Below are 24,251 nucleotides of genomic sequence, written 5' to 3'. Positions count from 1 at the left end.
CCTCATTGCCCTTAAACACTATCCATCCATGACCCATAAAAATTCCTCTTCACCTGTTGCTACTCATCCCGGAATCTTTAAAACCCCTCAAAACCCTAAACACCCCATCCTGAACTCTAAAATCTCTTCATCACCCCAGCTGCTACCCATAATTGAACCCTAGAAGCCCTCACAGCCCTAAACTCCGCCCATCAATGAACCCTAAAACCTCTCAACACTATTACACTGCACCATCCCTGAAACCTAAAAACATCATACACCTAAACACCACTCATCCGTAAATCCTAAAAAAAAGCCCTCACCACCCTAAACATTACCCATTTCTGAACCCAAAAAAATCCATAGTAAACCTAACCTCCACTTTAGTTTAATGTAATTTTGGATTTTTCCTTAGAATTCTTTCCTTTAACATGTTTCCTTTCATTTTTGAGGGTTTTTTTGTTTGTATTTCTTTAAAATGTGTCACAGTGTATATGTGATCAGGTTCCTCCCCAGTGTGCAGGTGTGCTCTGCTCCCTCACTTGTTTCTTTTGCTGCTAATCAATGTAGTCTGCAATTTCCTTCACTCGTGCTATTAGACTCCACACTGAGGGCCGCTGCCCCACACCTTGTTCTATTTTCTACCCGTATTTTCCACTTCTCCTCCACATTATCTTGGATCTCCAACGTTGCAATGTCCTGATTTCAAGCCTCATGTAAAGTGCCATAAGCCGGTTTAGAGAGCTGACCTATCTGGTGAATATACATTCGGTACAAAACGATTGACACACAGTGTTTGCACCTTCACGCAGCACCTTAGGTAAGGTTGTCACCTTTTCAAGAGGAAAACTCTGGCCATTTATCATTGCCTTTAAGTGTCTGCAAAGGCCCGCGCATGTCTTTGTTTACTTTAATTATTATTAGTCATGGATCACTAACTCAGCTCTAGAATACATTTACAAGTGCATTCGAATTATATTTGCTGTTGGAAGAATGTACAGATAAGGATAATAAATACACGTTCTAGGTGATTTTGCTTAGTTTTGCACTGGCCAGGACCTCAAGATACCAGGGGTGTCCTACACAACTGGCCAGCTGGCAACCCTCTCCTTAGGAACACCACACTCATCACAGTGACTCCATCAGTCCACGGTTGTCCCTGCAGAGACGTACTGACAGTACTGCAGGAGTCATTCTGCCACTATATCTGCATCCTGCAAGCCAGCCCCTGCAGATGGTCTTGAATGCCTCCATAAGGGTAGTGTAGTGCTTGCAGCACCAATCCTGAATGGAAACAAAGTCCACGCTCAACTGTCTGCACCACATGCTCCAAATCATTACTTACTAGCAGTGTACAGTTAGTGTATTTTTTAGGTCAAGCCTAGGGCAGCGCTGACCTTTAGAAATAGGTCTGTCCTTTTGTTACACTCATGCTTGTGGTGGCATCCACCTTGCGGGAGCGAGTAGAGGTGCGCAGGGGCCATCTGTTTTCAATTAGCGTGTCCGCGCATGCGCCACTACTTTCGCTCTCACCCTCGCCCTTCCTTATTTAACTTCCCTTCATTTGCCGTGTGCTTATTCTTTCCTTACGGCCATCACAAAGCACATGATTAAAACATTGTCATTTACAACGCTTCACTTGATTAATGCTTCATGAAGGGAAAAAAAACAATAACATTTTCAATGCCAATAGCTCAAAACAATGTAATTGCGAGACCTATTGCATTGTAAATGCTTGTTTTACAGATGCAAGTGAAACACACCACTTCGAGGAAACAAAATACATTGTTCCAGTGGCCACCCACAACATCCTCAGCAATAGTTGGCTCAGAGACAACTGGATCACCCAGGCAATTTGCATCAGAGTCACCTGTGGATGTTACTGATGTGCTCAGAATGCTCTCAGTTTAGTGGAGCGGGAGTGGGTGTTGATCAAATTAACCTACTTAGTATAACTCTTATAATTCAGAAGATGTCCAAATTCCCAGCCCTAATTTGTCATGAATTAGGGCGTAGAAGCATGGTTTGCATTGGATGAAGTTAACTCAAGTAAGGCCACAACGGAAAGAGTGGACAAAAAAACCTTAGAGACCAATTAGCAGAGTATGCCCATCTTGATGACATGAAACATAGATCAAAACCCACCGCACAACCATGAAAGTGAGCAATTGTAAATGACTCTGCCCTCTTTCTCTAGGAGCATCACTAAGATTAAGCACAATGGGGCCTAATCACAAATGGACTGCCAAAAACATACATCAGGTGGAATTAGCATACCTGGAAATGTGTGATTGTGAAGGATTTGCAAATTAGTTGGGAGCATGATTTGGACCGGATTCAGGGTTTGGCACCTTGGAATGGGGAATAACACGCTAATAGAACATATTTTACATTCTCAGGTCCGCAAATAACATGTGTGCTATTAGCTCCCATAATCTGCACCAGGTTTAAACTGATGCAAACCGTACGAGCAATTACTCTTTCTTTGCAAACACTTTATAATCCCATGCATGTAAAACAGGACGAGCGGCCCTGTGGTGATCGGGCCCAAGACTAGCAACACCAGAAAAGAGACAGTTTCTCAAAATGGAGGTCATGCCCAGTGAATACAAAGAGTCATCTAACCATAGAAACAGTGGAGTAACGCAGAGCAATGGGGTCCGCTTACAAAACGTGTTGAAGGACTTTAGTCTCCTATACCTCACAGATCTTCATTAGCCGTGGGCTGAAAAGGGCCCCCCTGAAAGGCTGGAGGACGCCTGGAAAGTGGGGACCGACCCAGGGCCACACGGGCAGATGTTATGTTCCAGCGAAGGACCCCCTAATTCCAGCAGAACAAGGGCGGGCTGTATCAGCACAGGGAAATAGCCTAAAAAGTCTTAACAGGAGCGAAAACACCAGACTGGTAATCATCACTTGTGAGAGAAAACACAAATAACAAAAAGAGAATGCCAGTCTTGTCATGGCACAGAAACAAAAGGAAAAAGAACAAATCAAACTGATCATCTTCTATAAAAGAACTCAATGTGTCTACTTTTAAAGTCCACCCGCAAACACCTACACAAAAACAATGACGTTTAATTAAATGGCCTCCACTTACTTCAAAAGCACGGTTGTCTTTATTGTACTGCACGACATCCATGAAGGGGCCAGCCAGCGTCTCAAGCAAATAGGCAGAATCCGCTTCCGATTCAATCTGAAGCATCTCACATAAACTAGAAAAGAACAAAACACATTCAGTTCTGTTTGAGACAGTCAAACAAGGTTGTTTTCAGCTTTAGGGAATACATTAGTAAAATAGGTACTTCCACAACAAATTCTTTTTCATTAAAAAAACATATTTTTTTTCACTTTTTAGTTTACTTCCCAAAATCCTAAAAACTGTACCATACGTCCTTTAAATCCAATAATTTATAACATTTGTAAGCTTAAACTAAATTAAAAAAATTTGCAAACAGATGCAACTAATAGTCAACTAAAAATTCAAGAATATTTCGACCAGCGAGGTATGGCCTTACAAAGTGCAGCAAGAGTTCAGGAACAGAAGCAGAATTTTAATGTCACCTTCTGGTACCAACAGGCTTGGAAAATTAATATTAAATTACAAGCTGTACATATTTTATCACAATGGGTTAATATGTGTACCAACTGTGAACGCTGTCCTATCGTACGTACAGCAGTATAATAAATATTAAGCTTAGGATTGCAAACTCAAGAAGCTGGCTGTGTATATCTAGACACGCGTTTCAGGGTAGTTGTCCTTCAGTAGGGAGCAACACATTGTTTTGGGAGTGCTTTTTGTTTGAGAAGGCTCCCTTGAGCTATTGGGAGAGAGGGGTATAGCACATAAAACTGACCACTTATTGTGTGAAAAATAGTGCTTTGTTGAAACAGGTGACGATGACATAAATTTCCTGGCGAACCTCCTTATAAAACTAAAACCTCAATAAACTGCAAGTGAACGTATCCCTAGCCCCATCCCCACGGTCCCCCAACATATCCACTGCATAGCCAACTTATTTAAATGTAGTACATTTCAACACTTCCAATTTCCTATTCCCCCTACATCCTATGACTGAACCTGTAAGTAACCAAATGTCCTAAACTGAACCTTCAACTACTTGCCTACACTCCCCTTGCACATGGTTAACTAACTGGCAATGCTAACCACATTTCTGCCAACTCCTGGCAAACTGTCCCCGAAAAGCACCAGTTCCAAGTGACAATGTACACAACTGTCCCTTTGCCTAACTGTCTCAACAACAGAGCTCCCATAAAAGTAACATCTAACTGGCACCCCGGGAAACACTAGCTAAAGGGAAGGGCAGGTGGGACAACAATTCACCAAAATTACTCCCTACCACCAGCCAGGCACGCAACATCCATAGGAATCAAAGGGCTTCAGCCCCTCGCCCCCCCCCCCCCCGTCGTATGTGGCAGCCCGGGCTCAGATGGCTCCCGGGCACACACACAGCCGCACCCGAGCACTTCACAGTTCTTTAAAGGACCATGTACATGTTAATGAGGCTTTGATGTTGTTTCACCCCTTCCAAGAGCCCCTGCAGCTCCACTTTGCCTATTGCTTAAAGTTTCCCCCCCCCCCCCGAAATGTGGCTCTAGTTGTGCCTCTGCCACCAGCCCACCTAAACCTAAAATGGGACAGGAAGCCCAAATTGAACCCTTATAAATGATTCAGGCCATAATTACAAAATGGCAGTTCTAGGATTGCACCTCCCTTCCACTCTGCCTGGGTGAAAGACTTCCCGGTGGTCAGCTGCCTCCCAAACCCCCCAATGAGCCAACTAGCTCCGTTTGATGCATCTGTGCCCAGTGAGTAGTGCAGAGACCTGAGAAGACTTTGGGCAGCATCTTCAGCACCACTTAAACAATGTGTTGCTCTCTACTGAAGGACATCTGTCCTGAAACATGTGTTGAGAGATACATAGCTCTGGTTGAACTAACAAGGGTGAAAAACCAAAAGATTGTTACTGAAGTATGTGTCATCATGACTGTATTTGCCATGATACATTGGGCCATGCTGAGTGATGGGATGTGAGGCAGTGTGCTCCTACCCTCTTTTAATTACACATTTCACCAGGAGCCGAAGATGAACCAAGCGCTGTTCTTCTCTAAGTGAAATGACATAAGTCCCTGGCAGAGGACTTTGAAACAAACATTCTCCACCACCACTTATTCCAAATGGTACTGACAGGAGACAAGACATGATAGAACACTAAAGTACTTCGTCCTGCCGAAGCATGCTTTGTATCAATGTAATATTACTGTTGAAATTATTAATGCACTTGCAGAAGAAAGCAACATCAGATACGAACATCCGCAACAAAAACAGATCAATCCCCACTGCACCTAAAATGAGCACTGGCAAAGCCAATAGGCCTGGTGTTGTACGCCACCCTTTTGGGAGTTCTTGTATTGTCATGCTTTTTGCAAAAATATTTATGGGGGTCTCAAAAAACACATATTACCATCATACTCCCTGGTACTCAAGGGAACTTCTTTATTTTGATGTGTTCTTTGTGAAAAGGTCGCATGCCTTAACTCATGGTGAAGTAAGCCAATGGTTAAAGTGAGCCTACAGATAGCCCCTTGCTGCATGCTTGAGTGGATTGGAGAACAATGAGAATGATACAACCACAGACAAATGGATAAAGTGTGGCTTAAAACCCCTATACGTAACTGTCATACACAAAATGTTTGTAAAATCAAAATGTCTTGGCTAATGCCAACTTAAAAGAGAGAGAGCAAGAGAAAAAGAAAGATGGAAAATGGCAAAGAAAGAAGCAAAAAAAAGAGCGAGAAAGAAAGGAAAGAAAAGCTAAAAGCAATAATGGTAGAAAGAAAAAGAATGAAAGATAAGAAGAGGAAAAGAAAGAAGGCACAAAGGACAATAGGAAAGAAAGACTGAAAAAGATGGAGAGAAAGAAGGAAAGAAAACAAAAAAATAAAAGAAAGAAGGAAAACAAGATGGAAAGAAAAAAGGAAAGAAAGAATAAAAGTTATGAAATACAGAAGGAAAGCAGGAAATCAAAAATAAAAGAAATCACGAAAGAAAGCAGTTAAGATAGAAGCTAGGAAAGATAGAAAGATAGAAGGAAAGTAAGAAATACAGAAAGAAAGAAAGATGGACAGAAGGAAAGAATGAAGGAAAGAGAAAGAAAGAAAATGAAAAGTTTGGAAAGAAGGAAAGAAAGGAGGAGAGGTTCTTTGACTCTGAATCTAGTGAAATCTCCTTCAGATCTCCTCAACATAAGTTACAATATGTAAAAATCAATTTCCAAAAAAACAATCACATTATTAAAACAAACTCTGAGAAAACAAACAGGTCTGGGTTTGATGTGCCAACGCATACAGTGGTAGCCAGTGCTTAAGTTGTTAAAAAAAAAAGTGCCATAGCTCTTGTCAGGAGGCCACTGCAGCTTGCACCACACATTGCCACTGCCAGTGCTGCCAATGATACTAACAACACAAGTACTAACCCTCACACTCGTACAAGTGTGATATTTAGGACTATTTCAGGCCCCCAAAGCTATAAAAATGGATTGGTTGGCAGGTAATAGTCATTTAATGTAAAGGGAATTAACAATTAAATGTTGTTGTGATCATCTCTAGATAAGCCAGTCAGCGCGCCACCTTGTTGCAGATTGTCACAAGCGCCCTTGTTGACAATTAAGTGCTGGTGCAGAGCATCGGAAACCACTGGCTCAAATTAAGTACTGGTGATAGCACATTAGAGAAATGCACACTGGAGGAAGTCAGCAAGAGAAGACAGAGGTTTGTAGTTATATAATCGCTCATACAGTTCAATGTTGGAACTCAGATAAAGGCGGAAGGATATAGCCAAATAGTCAACACCATGAAGTGAGAAAATGGTAAGCAACAAGGTTGAGTCAAGACATGATTGGCAAAGTCTTAAGCCAACAGCTTTAAGAGGGTAGTCGAAGCAAGTTAATGGTTAAAAGAGCGGGCCCTAGGCACACTATGTAGGTAGTTAGTAATAGCCAGTTTGATAGCTTTGTTATCAAAATTGGGACCAAAAAGGGTAAAATGCCAACATTGTGTTACCCCTGGATTATACAACACGTAACAAATTAGCTGAATATCAACTCCACTAAAACACAAGGTAAAAGCTTCTCAGCAGATTTCAATATTTTGAGCTCCAAAATAAGGCTTCAGATTAAGTCCATATACCATCATAAAATTACACCTAGAAAAAAAGTCATACAGAGTTGAAGATGGCCTAAAAAAGGCCAACAGTAAAAGATTAAAAGAGTCTCCCATGGGAGGAATCCCCTCAACACAAATCACAGCACCGATTTTCAAATATTTCTGCTTTAAAATGTCAGTCACACTGGCTTCATAAAACAGAGACTGCACTCTTGTACATAAAGTCTTAATCTTGAAGGAAAGCTGGAGGGGTGAGTTTAACACATACACCATACAAATCCAATTCCTAAAGAGCTCTATCTCAAAAATGTAATCCAATGGTTTGATCCAAAGATCCTTTTCCAGGTTACCTCTTCCCAATCCAGATGCTTTAAAGAAGTCTCAGGGCCCAAAACGTGTCTGGTTTATATCGTAATGGTCAGTGCTGTTCGGGTCCTTGATTGCTGGTCTTGGTTTAATTACAACCAAATCTGTGGCTGAACCGTTGAGGTAGGAAGGGTAAATAACAACTAAAAAAGATTATATTTCACAAGATTTATATACCTGGTATACTACCCGATACAGGTTATTAGCCTTTGTCCCAAAGATGGCAAGAACTTGCCCATTAGAGACATCCTATATTGGCAAAACCATTGGTCTTATCAAATTAAATCGAATACTCAATTAAACATGCATAAAAGAAGTGGATTTGCCTTACAAATGTGATCGATACTCATTATGCAGACTATGCCTTTTCTACACACTTAGCTAAAGAAGAGTTTAATTGCAAGACTCCAGATTTCCATTTTTTAAATGTATTTATAAAAACAGATTTTGATATTTTTGGTGGTACATCATGGCCAGCGGGGCCCATTACATGCATCCAGTTAGAAAGTATTACAGAATGCTACCAGTATTTCAAAACATTAGCAAAAGCATTAAGGAAAACTACTAAAACAACTCTGGCACAGGCAATGCACCTCACCCCACCCCGTGAAGAATACTTGTCAAGTTCATTCGGATGGTCGGATCTGTAAATCATGAGAAAGTCCATGACTGTGTTTGCTGCTCGATGGAAGATACTAGGGATTGTGCAGGGGGCAGGCCTATACCTCTGTATTCTGTCCAGCGAGACCAGATCTTATTATGTTTCTGTGGGAAGCCCCGCGCCTTGAACACCGCTATTTCCATCCACATGTACCTGTCCATGGCCCGTTTCCAACCACCCACTGATGGCGGAGAAGTCCCCTTCCAGTGTTGGGCTATGTCCCGCTTGGCCAATGTGAGTCCAAGGAATAAAAGGTGTTGCTTATGTCGGTTTCCCCCAGTCCCATCTGTGCTGTGTAGTGGGAACAGTTGGGGCTCCAGAGAAAATTGCCAGGATAAGACATTCTAGTCAGAAGGTCACTTTTGGTGGAGCTATGGGAAACAAACATTTTTGTATACCCCTTGTAAGATTAACTTTCCATAACAGTAATGAGTACTAAATGTGTGGTTTTGAAATTAATCAACATAGAATAGAATGCACACACACAAATACACGTGGGATACTAATTTGCATGGATTTGCAAAGTATAATTTACTAATTTGTCGTATATTGTGTCATAAAGAGTACACATTTGTTATAATCTAATTGAGAATTGCATGAATGTGCTTTTGTCTGTTTACTTGTGGCATAAATCATGAAGATTGATAAGTCAAACCACGCATATATGTTGCTTAAAGCTAGGTAAATACTAACCGGGATATCATTAGAAAGGGGGAGGTAAACAGAAAAGGCTTTATTTCAAAAATTTACATTTATTTGTGTTTGTTTCTGTAATAGTTCCTAAATTGAGGCCTTGTGAGCCAATAAAGATGGATGCTGACTGAAATTCCAAGATGGCGATAGAAGTGCGCAGGCGCCAGATCGGAGATGCGAGCTGCTTGTGACTGAGCAGTATGGGTCAAAGACAGCGTGGCCATTTAAAGGGGCCTAAACCAAGTTGGTGAAGTCAGCATGTTGGTTCGTGGGAAAAGTTCAGCAACTAACAATTTAAAGGAGAATTCGAAGGAAGTAAAACTTAGGACAATGGCACCCCCAGTTTGCCACGACATGAGGATGACTCCATACAAAATTAAAATGTAACACGATGAGGTGATGCTCATCCGACTCTAAATTGACCAATCACAGACATTCTAGGACTTAAGAGTTACACATTTATATAGATAAGTTAGTAAAAAAGGGTATAAAAGAGGACATTTGGGACATTGAAAGGAGCTCACTTTTTGACCTGATCTTTGCACCCTGAGATGCTGTCGGTCTGCACATTTTTTCCTATGGCGCAGGAAATTTTTCGGAACTTTAACTTTTGAATGGGTGCAAAGTCCTGAGAGAGACAGAGAGGTTTTTCGTTTGGAACTAGTACATTCTATGCTGATGTCTTCGCCTTTATAAATGGGTAATATGCCTCTGACTTATTTTTCAAAGCTGCCATGCTAATAAATTAATGTTATTGAAATTTAACTTCTCTTTCAGGATTTATTGCATAACTGAATTATTCTCATTTTAGTAAAACGTAGAGATCATGCTAGGAGATTAAATCTCTAAATAAAAATTAAATAAATGGAGAATTAAGCAGGTCTTGCTGTCCCTTAGTTAACTTTTATTAGCAGATCCTTTGAATAAATGAATAGTGGGGTGTTTTAAAATTCATCTTTTAGAAAACCATGGTATTAGAAATAAAACTGCAGTTGTAAATAATGTATAAAGTTTAGACCAGGCACTCCGCTATAGCACCGCGACTCCTCTTTTGGATCCTTACTGAATCCTCGGAGCAGAGTAAATGTGTATATGAATGCAAGGTAAGAATGATAGGCCCAGTAGTGATAACTTAGTAATTAGTTCCACGGGTTAAGGCGATGGTTTATGAAGAATTTTTGGAGACACGCTGCACCACCTTCCACCAGAAGGCTTGAAGTGTCCTACAGCTCCATACTGTATGTAGAAAGATCCCCTCCTCCTCACCCCATCTGAGGAGGCAAGTGAGGGATGGAATAACGCCCTTATGCCAGAGGCGGTCCTTGTGTAGTATCATCTATGCACAAACTTAAAATCGATTAGGAGGTATCGTGTAGCAATAACGGCGCCACTGGGCTTGCCAGGGCCTCAGTCCAGTCGTTATCTGTGAAATCTGGGATGTCCACTTCCCATGTTGTGCATAATGTGCCTAGTGTAGTTTGGCTATGTTTGATTAGTGTTTGGTAAACGGGTCTGATTTGGTGGGCACCCAGATCTTCCATCAGCAAGCAACCTTTACAGTGGGTCAAACTCTGGCAAATCCACCAGGGATCGAATATGCGGTGTCCGTGCATGCCTAAGCTGAAGATATCTATAAAATTGGCTGTGGTGGAGCTGGTATTCTGTTTGTACTTGTTGAAAGAACTTCTGCACAGTCCCCTGCATTATGTCCCCCAGTATTGAGATCCCAATAAGGTCCCATGCACGGAATCCTGGTAGTGTGGCGACCTAACAGAGGTAGGTTCCATGCCAGAGCAGGTCGTCTATGTCAGTCTCCCTCCCCAACCCATCCTTCTAACCGTGCATCGCCATAGTTGTATTACCACTTTACATGCTGGAGGTAGGTGATCTAGGTTTGTCTGACTGTAGAGAAGGTCCAACAAAGTCTGGGAACTCATCTCTCAACTACAAATGCCTGATCTGTCTGCGCACTATAACACCACTCATTAATGTTGAGTCAGTGAGAGGCAGAGTAGTAAGAGTATGTGTCAGCCGCTGCAATCCCCCACAATAGGTAGGCTGTGTGCAGGTTCACAGGGCCACCCTGATGGCGCCTCCCCCCAATAGGAATTGCATTGACTTGCCGGGACCACGATTGTGGGATGGCATAAGTGAAGTTTTGAATTTTGAAAATGGCAGAATGCCCATTTAGGGATAGGGGTAGAGGCAACCACACCTTTATCTGGGAGTTGAAAATTACAATGGATGAATATTACATGACCAGGAGACGATAAGACATGGCGAAATGAATTCCCCAAGGTATTGAAATGCTCATGTAGAATGGTTAGTTGGGTCGTCCATGAGCACCTCCGCTCGTTTCCGCAGACCGGGAACAGCACCGACTTCCCCAGGTTGGTTCTGAGTCCTGTGGATTCTCCAAATACACGGAGTATCTGCAAGATTCGCAGGCCGGAAAACTCAGGGTCTGTTAGAATAAACAAGATGTTTTCTGCATATAATGCAATCCTATCGGATGACTCCACGCACCATTCGTATCCCCCTTACCGTGGGGTCCCGCCTCACTTACGATCTCCAGAGCAAATAGCAGTGGGGAAAGCGGGCACCCCCTGTGTTGTGCACCAATGGATTGGAAATCAGTTTGAGTGCACTCCTGCCACCTGTACGGAGGCGGAGAGATCTGTAAAGAGGAGAGGAACAAGGAAATGAAACTGTGGACCGAAATTGAGGGCTTGTAGAAGTAGAAATGAGTAGTCCCAACTGAGTCAGTAAAATGCCTTATCAATAACAGCTAATAAGTGGGCTGTAGGGCGGCCAAGTTCTGGAGCCTTTGCAATGGCATTATGAACTCACCTGATATTATGTCACATAGATCAGATGGACGAGCTCTTGGATGGTCAGTCAGGACCTTGCCCAGGAGTTTAGATTCAATATTCAGAAGGGAGCTAGGGCGTATGAGGAAGGTTCCTCAAGTGGGCGCCCCAGCTTAAGGAACACCACAATTTCCATGTGCTGCGAGTCCGGGGGGAGGATTCGCTGTTCCAGGGCTTCATGGAGCGCCTGCAGGAGGTGTGGGCCTAAGAGGGCTATGTGCAATCGTATCTTGTTAGGGAATTCATTGTGTCCTGGAGCCTGGCTGGGGCACAAATCCAACAGGGCATTGCTGAATTCTTCTACTGGGATTGGCTCTTCGAGTTGCTCACGGATATGGTTGGGCAGCGGTTTTGGTGGTATATCTCTCAGGAATTCACCAATTTGTTCTTGGGATATAATTTATTGTCTTATGTACAGCGTCCAGTAATAAGATGCGAACGACTGAGCAAACTAGTCAGGAGTAGTGCAGAAGATCCCTTCTGTGTTTTTACAGTGCAGGCACGGAGATGGGCGACAGCGCCGCTTGGCAGAGGTGGTGTAGCACCTTGCTTAATGTGTCACCTCATGGGCATATTCTGGATTACTCCAGGTAGTCTACAATCACTTGCCGGAGGGTGGTTTGATAGGCCGGGTCTCGCAAGTGCCAGGGCCACATTCATCATCTAAAGGGAAATTTACTGGATCCTATGTATAACCTTATTGTTACTGGGGAGTGATCTGACAACCCCCTGGGCTGGATGGAGACCACTGTGACTCTATGGATGTGTACAAGTGGGAGGAATAGGTAGTCTAGTCTTGAAAGCAACCCGTGCACCACCGAGAGGTAGGTGAAGCCTGGATCTGCTGGATGGTAGGCATGCCATGCATCCAACCACTCCAGAGCACAGGCCAGGCCGTGTAGCTTAGATTACCCCGTGCTGTATCCCGGTCCCGCCTCTCACCACCGGTCAATGGGTGCCACAGTGTAATTCCAGTCACCCTCATTACTGATAAGCCACCCGGGGATCCTCCTGTAAGTGTACAACCCGATCTACAAGAGTTTTCCCCAGAGGAGGCGGGGGGCATAGAAACTTCCCAGTGTCAAGGTTTCCAATGCAGTGTGCCTGCAACAATAGTATACCACCCGCCCAGGTCGGACCATACTTTTGGAGAATCTATATGGGACCCTATGGTCTAGGGTCCCATATAGATTAGGTTATGTATGAGGATAGCCGTACCCCTTGACCCACAGACAAACTCGGAATGAAAGATTCTAGCTGTATCCATAAAGAGCTAGGTATGGTGCTTTAGTTCTCATCATGTGGGTTTCTTGCATGAGGAGTAGGTCAACATCTAGTCTTTTAGTCTGCTTTAGAACGGCTCTCCGTTTAATTTTATCTAGAGCCCTGTGGACATTCCATGGCATAATATTAACCCCTCCAGGCGTAGTATTAGTTTTATTTGTAGCCATCCGTGTATCAATGGGGTTCCCAAGTGCGAAGTGAGTGTGTAGGGTATATGGTGTCTCTGTGCCTAAACTGAACTGAACTCGGCAAAACTGAAAATAATGCCCTCCCCCATCTCACCCCAATACCTCAGCCAACACGAAGTATGTGTCGCGGCTGGGGTGTTCCTAGGGACCCGCGGAGGATCCCGGGAGCCTCCCGCCAATGGTTCCCCAACATCCCAATACCCTCAACCATGGTTTCTTAGGGCATGCAGTTAACACCTGTTGGGGTCCCCAAGCCCGGTGGTTTTCCCAGGGGCGGACCATGTGAAACAAGTCTATACATATCCGGACCGGGAACTTGTGACTTAACACCAGGCAGCTCCCTGTTGCAGTAATGAGTCTTTACCTTGTGTCTGAAAACACCAGTTGGACCTGGACCTGTGCCGTCCTTTGGAGGTGGATTTCTTCTGGCGGTTTCTTCTGTTGCCCTGTGAGGAGTACAATTCCAGTGGAGGCGGAGTATGCGGCCTAAGGTGAACAGTTTCATCGGTCCAGGTGAAGATTGCCTCTGGGGTGTCAAAGAATAGGGATTTTGTTTTACAGATTATTTGCATCCATGCCGGGTATAGCAGCATATATTGAATGTTCAGTTCTCGGAGTCTACGTTTGGCCACAGCGAATGACTGGCGCTGCTGCTGAACAAGCCGGGTATAGTCGGGAAAAATCATGAAATTATGAGAGTCATATTAGTTTGTCTCCTTGGCGAATTGAAGGATAGTGTCTCTATGCATATAGTGCAAGTTTGGCTATGACGGGGGTGGGGGTTCCTTAGGAGTGCTCGACGGGCTTGCTCCACCACAAAGCAGGAGGAGAAGGAGCCCTCAGGTAAGAGAGATCGCAACCATTGCGTTAGGAACCCCTCCACTGAGACAGCTTTTCATGAGCCAGTGGACATACTATCAGGTAGCTGACCGCGCTGCTTCCTTCAAGACTGCTAAACTCCAGCAGACAATCAATGAAAGATTCTGAATACCTTTCACTGTTTAGCTCCAGTAAACATGAGACGCAAGGGATCAACTTCATCACTCAGTGTCACACCGTGATTGACCCTGCAAATACACAAGCGCAACTGGGATACAGCTAGATCCTTCAAACTCACTTCAGCCCAAATGGAGGCAGAAGGTTTGCAGTCCAAGGATGTCCGCTAGAGTACAAATTCTTTATTAACATTCACAACCACCTAGCCACCATTTTGGATCAATTAGTCATACATTCTCTTCAAGCCAGGGATTGGCTTGAACAATCATGTTTGGAGGACTATCCTGACAAAAACACTAGTTATCAGTTCATTCGTTCATGGAAACAGTTCAGGCCTTTATCTCAAGAATGGTACAGCAGTAATTTACGAGTTTCTTAACAAAGGATCTATTGTGACAACAAATTATTGGGTGCATTTAAAGGATTGGGCTAACTCAAATCACTTTCAAGTAGGAAAAGAGGAAATACTTACACCCGAAGTAACCTGTTAAAAAGGAAAAAGGATTCTTAAATCAGCCTACAAACAAGGATGGGATTGATGAGAGTGATTGATAAAACCTCACAGAATAAACAAAGTGAAAACTAAATTAATTAAAATACGGAGAATATTTCACTTTAGCCCTGGATACTAATCAGCACAGCTGATAAAAGTCTAGCATTGCTCTAAAAAAAAAACAGAGGGAAAGTAGGAGATATGCTAAAATGTCCATGTGAACAAAATTGCACCAAATTGAGAAATCGATCACACAGCAATGAAAGGCTTCAACAAATACAGACAACCTCTGAGGACAGGTTAAAGCTAGAGCTGCGAGTAATGCTGAAGATATTCCAGAAACGATTGGAAATTTTAAGATAGACTAAACTGCAGATGGTTATCTCATGCCTTGGGTACTACACAACATTCACCAACCAGCTCTACCCATAAGCCATTGGATGGTGCAGATATGCCTAGGCCCGTCATGGATGTTCTAAACAAAGGAAGTAGGGAAATAGTGAAATGTTGAGCTGGTCCTGAAAAAGGAGACTCATTTCAAGCCTACTTACTGTTAAATATTAGTCAGAAGGGTTGTGCTTAAATTGTGGTCTAGTTTGAGATTATGGAAAATGTACCTAACGGAGTTAGGTTTATTCAAGGCAACACTTTATCTTCCAGATTGTAACATGTTACATCAAAACGAGATAAGAAATGGATGTTTTGTAACTTCAAACACACACAGCCCTAACGAAGAAGAGAAGTAGAGGCCGGTTTTGTGCCATACCCGTTTGCGTTCTCCCTAGTAAACATCAATAGCACAAATGGCAAACATGTCCCTTGTAGGGCTTCCAGGTAGGAAACCCCTGTTTCCTATATATGGGCTACTACCCTATTCTTGTTTACTCAAATACCCCATTTGTCAGAAGGACCTATGGGATATTGTAGGACCACAAAAAGGGCTGAAACATGTCGACCTGAATAGATGCAAGACATCTAATGAGATCTTATACATCCTGTTCCTTCGTTGGAATCTTCCCCTCACCACTTTCCTAATAAAGTGTAAATGTCCATAGGAGTGGATTTTTACGCCTTATTTGGATCCCTTGATACTTTCTTTTTCCCTATAAGCACACTTGACAAAAGTGAAGGTCCACCCGCCATTAGAAGATTGTTTGACAAGTATGGGATGACCGATGATGAAGCATGATACCCAGGGAGTGTGTGAGGTCATCCCGTATATTTTTATAAATATTCCTTAGGTCCTTCTGACGAATGGGACATAGAAGTATCCAAGAACTTCAAAGTAGCCAGTATAAAGGATACAGGGGTTTCCTACCTGGAGCCATACATGGGGCATGATTTACATTTGTGATATTAATGTTTTGTAATGTCCCCTCTTCCTGTGCCTCAAAGGGAGGACACACAGAGTTATTACGTGGACTTAAGTGCACCTCACCCCATTCTTTCATCCTGCAGTGAGAAAGCTAATAGAACAATGATCAATAAACATCTCTGAAAGAGGTTTATGAGTGACAGCAAAGTATGCCAGTGTAAGTCTAAGTGGGTGTGACCAACAGAGTTACTAGTCGAAGGAGTGCGACTAAACATACAATGTAGGATTAATTTATTGTACGTGTGTGTATCTAACAAAGTGTGTTTAGGCCCATTCCTATCTTATTCAAGCATCCTAAGATATTGAAGCCCAAATCAGCAAAACCACAAGTCTAATTGGAAAGTAGCTACTTTTGGTGCAGTCTAGGAGGAAGGCCTAGCATAGAATGATGAGAAATACATTTTATTCCAGTACATGCACTTAAGACTCAAGTGGTTATTTACTTTGTATTATGTGTGACAGATTGTTCAGTAAAAGAAAACCAGAGTGTACTGAATGGTTTCGGGTTCAGGGGTTACCCTATCACTGAGATGTCCTAAGAGGAGTTAGGCTTCCTTAGCTCCAATGCCTAGTACCTACCTCGAAGGACAGTTGTTCTCAAACAGGTCTTATACCTGTAGCTCGGTGATGGACATGGGATCTAGGTGTCAGCGTTCCACAAAACCAGTGAAAAAAAGAGGTATCCAGTTATTGGGTGTAGCAGGGTTACACACCAGAGAACTGAAGGAGGGAGGCAGGATAAGCATCAGTGGGAGTTGTAGGGAAATGTTCAGACTGACAGAGCTGCAGAACATTGATCCTTTTGAGAGTGGATGTGTTTTGGGTTACTGTTCCTATGCTGCTTTGTATAAAACAATTAATTCGAGTTTCAGCACATTGATGAGGTCTTGTGCCTTGATTATATTTAAAGGAATGTTTTCTTTGTTACTCATTTGAAATTAAACAAGGTGGAAGCACCAACCAAGATGCAGAAGCTTGTTCTCGTAAAGTCTCTAAAGGTTTTGGAGCAGAGACACAAAGATCTTAGGCTATCCATACAATGTCCTACAGTCAAAAAAAGATTAGCTAAGACGAGTGTCTGACAGGTAAGCACCAAAACTCCATAAAACTGAGATTGCCTTGATGCTTACAAATCTTGCCTATATTAGGAGGGAAGGAAGCTAAGCAAGCAATATCTTCACTTAATGAATATTCATCACCTATGATATTTACGGGTGTAATTGTTCCGCTTCATCAATCGGATGCCTCTGACATGCAGAAAACTAGAAATCAATCATCACAAGCTGCAGTGCTTCCAGGCAATGCCGGACAGCTCGACGTTTTTGGTCTCGAAGGGTAAGATTGAGGGCATATGGAGAGGGAGTCCAACGAAATCAATGGAGATGAACATTTTTCGGAGGGTGGGAAAGATGTCCAGGGGGAGTGATCCACAGAAGTCCATGGGAGGCATTTTGCTTGTTTGGAATGTGGTGGGGTGGGGGATTCTAGGAGGTCAACAGCCTCCAATTCTGGCTGGGTTGAGGGGTACGCATCATTCACCTCATCCCTTAATGAGCAGCAGTGCCTTTTATTAGGGAATGTAGTGGCCCTATATTTGCTACAACAATTTACCTTATTTTGATCAACGATTGCTTTAGAAAATGTGCTCGGAGCAGACCCTTTCCACTGCCCACTACCTATTGTTACAATGAAAAATAGTCTGTTTTAATCCTGGGTGGAGAGACTCAAAGCGAACACAATACTAGTACAGAATTACAGAAAGGGGCTTCAACGCATCTGCCATGTTGGCAGCTCCCAGGGGGCATGTTGTGTTTATCTATAACCCAGTTCGATTGCAGCGTTTATAGGAGGTGACCGATGAGAACCTTTTCTTTCGTATTAGATTGAGGAATTAGTGAATACGATATATCGGCAAACGTTTTTTTCCGTTGTTCACAGCTTTTGCATAATATAAATGTTATATACGAGGGTAATTGTAGCAGTTATTCGCACCCTGAATTGCAACGGATTTTGGTAAGCGGTGACCTTTCTCATTTTGGTAGAAATATGTAAAGCGGAAAAGTTTCCGTTCTGGGGCTCGATGTTTCCTATCACAACTCACAAATAAAATAAGATACAGTCGATTAGGTTTTTTCCATAGCGCACAATATTGTTGCTTTATGCTTCTTATGGCTCATGTCTGAAAGTCTGCCTGCACACTCCCCCCACACCGGCGATGTCAAACAGCAGAGGAAGAAGCACTGTGTGATTCTGCTACTGCCAACCGGTGAGCTGACGGCAGGGCCGGTCCGGAATATGGTCCCTTGACCCAGGGCGCTAGTCCTAAACAAGCATTTGCAATGCAATAGGTCTCGCATTAGGAAAGTTTGAGCTATTGGTATTGTAAATGACAAATTTTTCATTTATGTTTTGTTTTTGAAAATAGCGAAATTAATAGCTTTGTCATTTACAATGCCAATAGTTATAACTTTCGCAAATGTAACACCTATAGCATTTGTAATGCAATATGTGTAGTATTTACGTGACTTACATGTATTGATATTACAAAAAAACAATGGCTTTTATTTTTTTCAATAAGTAATACTTAAATAAAAGTTATTGTAATTTATAATGCCAATAGCTTAAAGTGTTGTAAATAACTTTTGTGAAAATTATGTTCAGTGTATTTTATTGTGACGAAAATCCAAGAACAGAAGTGCAATTTTAACATCTTTTTGTTACATTTGTAATAAAAAGCTTGAAACATTGAGAGAACATATTTGAACCATGTGTTGTTGAATGGTTGCACAGATTGATGCTGTGGTGGCGCTGAGTGATGTGGTGGCGCTGAGTGATGTGATGGCGAACGAGTGATGCTGTGGTAGCACATAGTGATGTTGTGGTGTCCCCGAGTGATGCTGTAGTGATGCGGAGTGATGCTGTATGCTATGCTATGTTTTGTTTTGCTATCCTATGCTTTGATTTGTTATGCTATGCTGTGTTTTGTTATGCTATGCTGTTTTGTTATGCTATGTTTTGCTATGCAATGCTATGTTTTGTTATGCTATGCTATGCTATGTTGTGTTTTGGCATGTCATGTTTTGTTATGCTATGCTGGTGTGAGTGTGTGTGAGGGTGAGTGAGTGTGAGGGTGAGGGTGGGTGAGGGGGTATGAGGCGGTGTGAGGGTGAGGGTGTGTGAGGGTGAGGGAGTGTGAGGGTGAGGTTGTGTGAGGGTGAGGGTGTGTGAGGGTGAGGGTGTGTGAGGGTGTGGGTGTGTGAGGGTGTGGGGGTGTGAGGGTGGGGTGTGAGTGTGAGGGGTGCGAGGGGGTGAGGGGGTGTGAGGGTGGGGTTGTGAAGGTGAGGGGGGTGAGGGGGTGAGGGTGAGGGAGGGCGAGGGTGACGGGGGTGAGGGTGTGTGAGGGTGAGCATGTGTGAGGGGGTGTGAGGGTGTGTGAGGGTGAGTGAGGGTGTGTGAGGGTGAGTGAGGGTGTGTGAGGGTGGGTGGGAGGGTGAGTGAGGGGGTGTGAGGGGGTGTGAGGGGGTGTGAGGGTGAGGGTAAGAGGGGGTGTGAGGGTGAGGGGTGGGTGAGGGGTGTGTGAGGGTGAGTGAGGGGGTGTGAGGGGGTGTGAGGGTAAGAGGGGGGGTGAGGGTGTGAGGGGGTGTGTGAGGGTGAGTGAGGGTGAGTGAGGGTGAGTGAGGGTGAGTGAGGGTGAGTGAGGGTGAGTGAGGGTGTGTGAGGGTGTGTGAGGGTGAGTGAGGGTGAGGGGTGTGAGGGGGTGTGAGGGTGAGGAGGTGTGAGGGTGAGGAGGTGTGAGGGTGAGGGGGTGGGAGGGTGAGGGGGTGGGAGGGTGAGGGGGTGGGAGGGTGAGGGGGTGTGAGGGTGAGGATGTGTGTGAGGGTGAGAGGGTGTGAGTGAGAGGGTGAGTGGGGGTGTGTGAGGGTGGGGGTGTGGGGGTGTGGGGGTGTGGGGGTGTGAGGGTGAGGGGGTGTGAGGGTGGGGGGTGTAAGGGTGAGGGGGTGTGAGGGTGAGGGGGTGTGAGGGTGAGGGGGTGTGAGGGGGTGTGAGGGTGAGGGGGGTGTGAGGGTGAGGGGGTGTGTGAGGGTGAGAGGATGTGTGAGGGAGGGTGAGGGGGTGGGTGAGGATGTGTGGGGGTGTGCGCGGGTGAGGGTGTGTGAGGGTGAGGGGGTGAGGGTGTGTGTGAGGGTGAGGGTGTGTGAGGGTGGGTGAGGGAGAGAGGGTGGGTGAGGGTGTGAGGGTGGGTGAGGGTGTGAGGGGGTGAGGGGATGTGAGGGTGAGGGGATGTGAGGGTGAGGGGGTGTGAGGGTGAAGAGGTGTGAGGGTGAGGGGGTGAGGGGGTGTGAGGGTGAGGGGGTGTGAGGGTGAGGGGGTGTGAGGGTGAGGAGGTGTGAGGGTGAGGAGGTGTGAGGGTGAGGAGGTGTGAGGGTGAGAGGGTGAGAGGGTGAGGAGGTGAGAGGGTGTGTGAGGGTGAGAGGGTGTGTGAGGGTGGGTGAGGGTGTGTGAGGGTGGGTGAGGGTGTGTGAGGGTGGGTGAGGGTGTGTGAGGGTGCGTGAGGGGGTGTGAGGGGGTGTGAGGGTGAGGGTGGGTGGTCGGGGTGTGTGAGGGTGAGGGGGTGTGAGGGTGAGGGGGTGTGAGGGTGAGGGGGTGTGAGGGTGAGTGAGGGTGAGAGGGTTGTGAGGGTGGGTGAGGGTTTGAGCGTGGGGGTGGGTGAGGGTGGGTAAGGGTTTGAGGGGGTGAGAGGGTGTGAGGGTGTGTGAGGGTGAGGGTCCGAAGTAAATGGTGACAGGGCAGAATTCATAAGACAGAGAGAAGAGACTGCGTCGTGACTGCGTTGGTCAGTTTCAGAATCAGGAGGGGCAGAGTCAGCACAGTCTGTGAGGGATCAACGTGTCGAGAGGCAAAGCATAGCGGATGTAGCATTGCAGCTAGCAAGTCAAGTGTTTTCAAGCTGAGTGTCCCTAGAGAGATGGCAACACAGCAACAGCCTTTGAGGCGCAAGGCTACTGTAAACAAGCACTGTAGGCTTTCACTTTCGTCCAGAAAGCGAGAAGGTGCAGAGAACGCTGAACAAGCGAAATGGATGCAAAAAGAACCAAGCTCTCGACATTGCTGTGGCGGGGAGCGGGAGCGCATTCCTTTGAAGTCTGATGCCAAGGCTCAAACAAATGGTGGTGTGCGGTGTGCACGCGGGGGGGCGGGAGCGGCAGCCTTTGAAGTCTGATGCCGAGGCACAGACAAATGGTGGTGTGTGATGTGGCTGGCTCTGTGCACGCGCATAGCTCACATGAACTGTACGCAATACGCAGGCTAGGTAGACATCATGGCGAGCGACATCACGGCGTGCGACATCACACAGGGTGTGTGAGGGTGAGGGTAAGAGGGGGTGTGAGGGTGAGGGGTGTGTGAGGGTGAGTGAGGGGGTGTGAGGGTGTGGGAGGGTGAGGGTAAGAGGGGGTTTGAGGGTGAGGGGGTGGGTGAGGGGTGTGTGAGGGTGAATGAGGGTGAGTGAGGATGAATGAGGGTGAGTGAGGATGAATGAGGATGAATGAGGGTGAGTGAGGGTGAGTGAGGGTGAGTGAGGGTGAGTGAGGGTGAGGGGTGTGAGGGTGAGGAGGTGTGAGGGTGAGTAGGTGTGAGGGTGAGTAGGTATGAGGGTGAGTAGGTATGAGGGTGAGTAGGTGTGAGGGGGTGTGAGGGTGAGGGGGTGTGAGGGTGAGGATGTGTGTGAGGGTGAGAGGGTGTGAGTGAGAGGGTGAGTGGGGGTGTGTGAGGGTGAGGGTGTGGGGGTGTGAGGGTGAGGGGGTGTGAGGGTGAGGGGGTGTGAGGGTGAGGGTGTGTGAGGGTGAGGGTGTGTGAGGGTGAGGGGGTGTGTGAGGGTGAGAGGATGTGTGAGGGAGGGTGAGGGGGTGGGTGAGGATGTGTGGGGGTGTGAGCGGGTGAGGGAGGGTGAGGGGGGTGAGGGTGTGTGTGAGGGTGAGGGTGTGCGAGGGTGAGGGTGGGTGAGGGTGAGAGGGTGGGTGAGGGGGTGAGGGTGGGTGAGGGTGGGTGAGGGTGTGAGGGGGGTGAGGGGATGTGAGGGTGAGGGGATGTGAGGGTGAGGGGATGTGAGGGTGAGGGGGTGTGAGGGTGAAGAGGGGTGAGGGTGAAGAGGGGTGTGAGGGTGAGGGGGTGTGAGGGTGTGAGGGTGAGGAGGTGTGAGGGTGAGGAGGTGTGAGGGTGAGAGGGTGAGGAGGTGAGAGGGTGTGTGAGGGTGAGAGGGTGTGTGAGGGTGGGTGAGGGTGTGTGAGGGTGTGTGAGGGTGTGTGAGGGGGTGTGAGGGTGGGTGGTCGGGGTGTGTGAGGGTGAGGGGGTGTGAGGGTGAGGGTGTGAGGGTGAGTGAGGGTGAGAGGGTTGTGAGGGTGTGAGGGGTGAGGGTGGGTGAGGGTGGGTAAGGGTTTGAGGGGGTGAGAAGGTGTGAGGGTGTGTGAGGGTTAGGAGGTGTGAGGGTGAGGGTCCGAAGTAAATGGTGACAGGGCAGAATTCATAAGACAGAGAGAAGAGACTGCGTCGTGACTGCGTTGGTCAGTTTCAGAATCAGGAGGGGCAGAGTCAGCACAGTCTGTGAGGGATCAACGTGTTGAGAGGCAAAGCATAGCGGATGTAGCATTGCAGCTAGCAAGTCAAGTGTTTTCAAGCTGAGTGTCCCTAGAGAGATGGCAACACAGCAACAGCCTTTGAGGAGCAAGGCTACTGTAAACAAGCACTGTAGGCTTTCACTTTCGTCCAGAAAGCGAGAAAGGTGCAGAGAACGCCGAACAAGCGAAATGGATGCAAAAAGAACCAAGCTCTCGGCATTGCTGTGGCGGGGAGCGGGAGCGCATTCCTTTGAAGTCTGATGCCAAGGCTCAGACAAATGGTGGTGTGCGGTAAGCACGCGGGGGGCGGGAGCGGCAGCCTTTGAAGTCTGATGCCGAGGCACAGACAAATGGTGGTGTGTGATGTGGCTGGCTCTGTGCACGCGCATAGCTCACATGAACTGTACGCAATATGCAGGCTAGGTAGACATCATGGCGAGCGACATCACGGCGTGCGACATCACACATCACAGGAATTTACATCATAGAAAGTGGCATCACAAGCCACGACTTTACAGGACTTGGCATCACAAGAAGGGACATCAGATCTAAAGACCCCACATATATGTTTAGCAGGTCTATTGTGTACGTTTGAGCGCATTGCGAGGATAATAGCACAGTGAGCTATGGAAGATGATATGCGACTTCTACACCTTGTAATCCCCCAGTTTTATGCAACACATCCTGTACATTCATTTACAAACTTATATCATTTATTGTGCATGTAATATACGCGTGTTTAAGTAAAGCGCTTTGATACCCTGCATTGGAATCAGTAGGGCTATACAACAAAAAATAGTGGTACTTATATTATTTCAACTCCTCCTCAGGGGAAGTAAGCTCTATATTAATGCAATGTGCTTTGTGTAAATGCTGGGAAAGACCAACACATCTTATAGTCTTACAGTGCATGCACATCTCCTAAACAGGGACTGAACAAAGTGAAAAGCTGCCTCTCTTAAGGGGGTGAAGTGCTAACAAGGTGTAAGCCGTTGTTTCCCCTCTGCTTCATTTGCATCAGGTGTGAGGCTCCTGACTTCTCCCAGCCAAGAGGCTCGAACAAAAGGAGGCCTGATGACCCCCTCAAATTCGGCTTTTGTTATGGGCCTAGCAGGAGTCCTAAATTAGAAAGCCCCGTCCCCGCCTGCACGTTGTTGCTTGTTGCAGATGGAGAGCAGACAACGTGCAGGCTCTGCTGAAAGTTTCCTAGTGTTTGGAAATTACACCGGGACGAGTTTAGCACTTTATTCAGTGGGGCCCAAATTCTTGGCAGGGTGGACGGTGTTTGCCATGTGAAAAAAGTCGGACACTGTACACCCGCGTGTACCCTCGACTAGTGCCCTGCTTTGACCCCATTGTGCGCATTTACCCAAACAGGTCAGCTAGTGGGAGTTTTGGAAGTCAGTTCTTAAGGTAGAGTCACACCTTCTGTCCCCAGCTCCCTATGATTTATAGCAACAGACACTAGAGAAGCAAACCCCAGGGTTTTAAGTGGGCTGGTTTCCTCCGGGTCTCAGACCCGGTAGTTTTTCAAACGGAAATTGAAA

General features: G+C 45.8%; 1 protein-coding gene across 1 annotated transcript in view; it reads right to left on the bottom strand.

Moving 5' to 3' along the window:
- LOC147683491 (putative serine protease K12H4.7) overlaps positions 1–24,251 on the bottom strand; it is a 599,324-nt gene that overhangs the window by 211,764 nt on the left and 363,309 nt on the right. The window contains exon 5 of the mRNA XM_086943904.1: positions 3,080–3,194. Within this exon, the coding sequence (XP_086800030.1) occupies positions 3,080–3,194 (115 nt within the window). The remainder of the gene's footprint in view (positions 1–3,079; positions 3,195–24,251) is intronic.

The sequence above is a fragment of the Lissotriton vulgaris genome, chromosome 11 (assembly GCF_964263255.1).
Source record: "Lissotriton vulgaris chromosome 11, aLisVul1.2, whole genome shotgun sequence".
Taxonomy (NCBI): domain Eukaryota; kingdom Metazoa; phylum Chordata; class Amphibia; order Caudata; family Salamandridae; genus Lissotriton; species Lissotriton vulgaris.
Note: the sequence above shows the minus strand (reverse complement) of the source record. Positions and strands in the feature narration are given on the sequence as shown.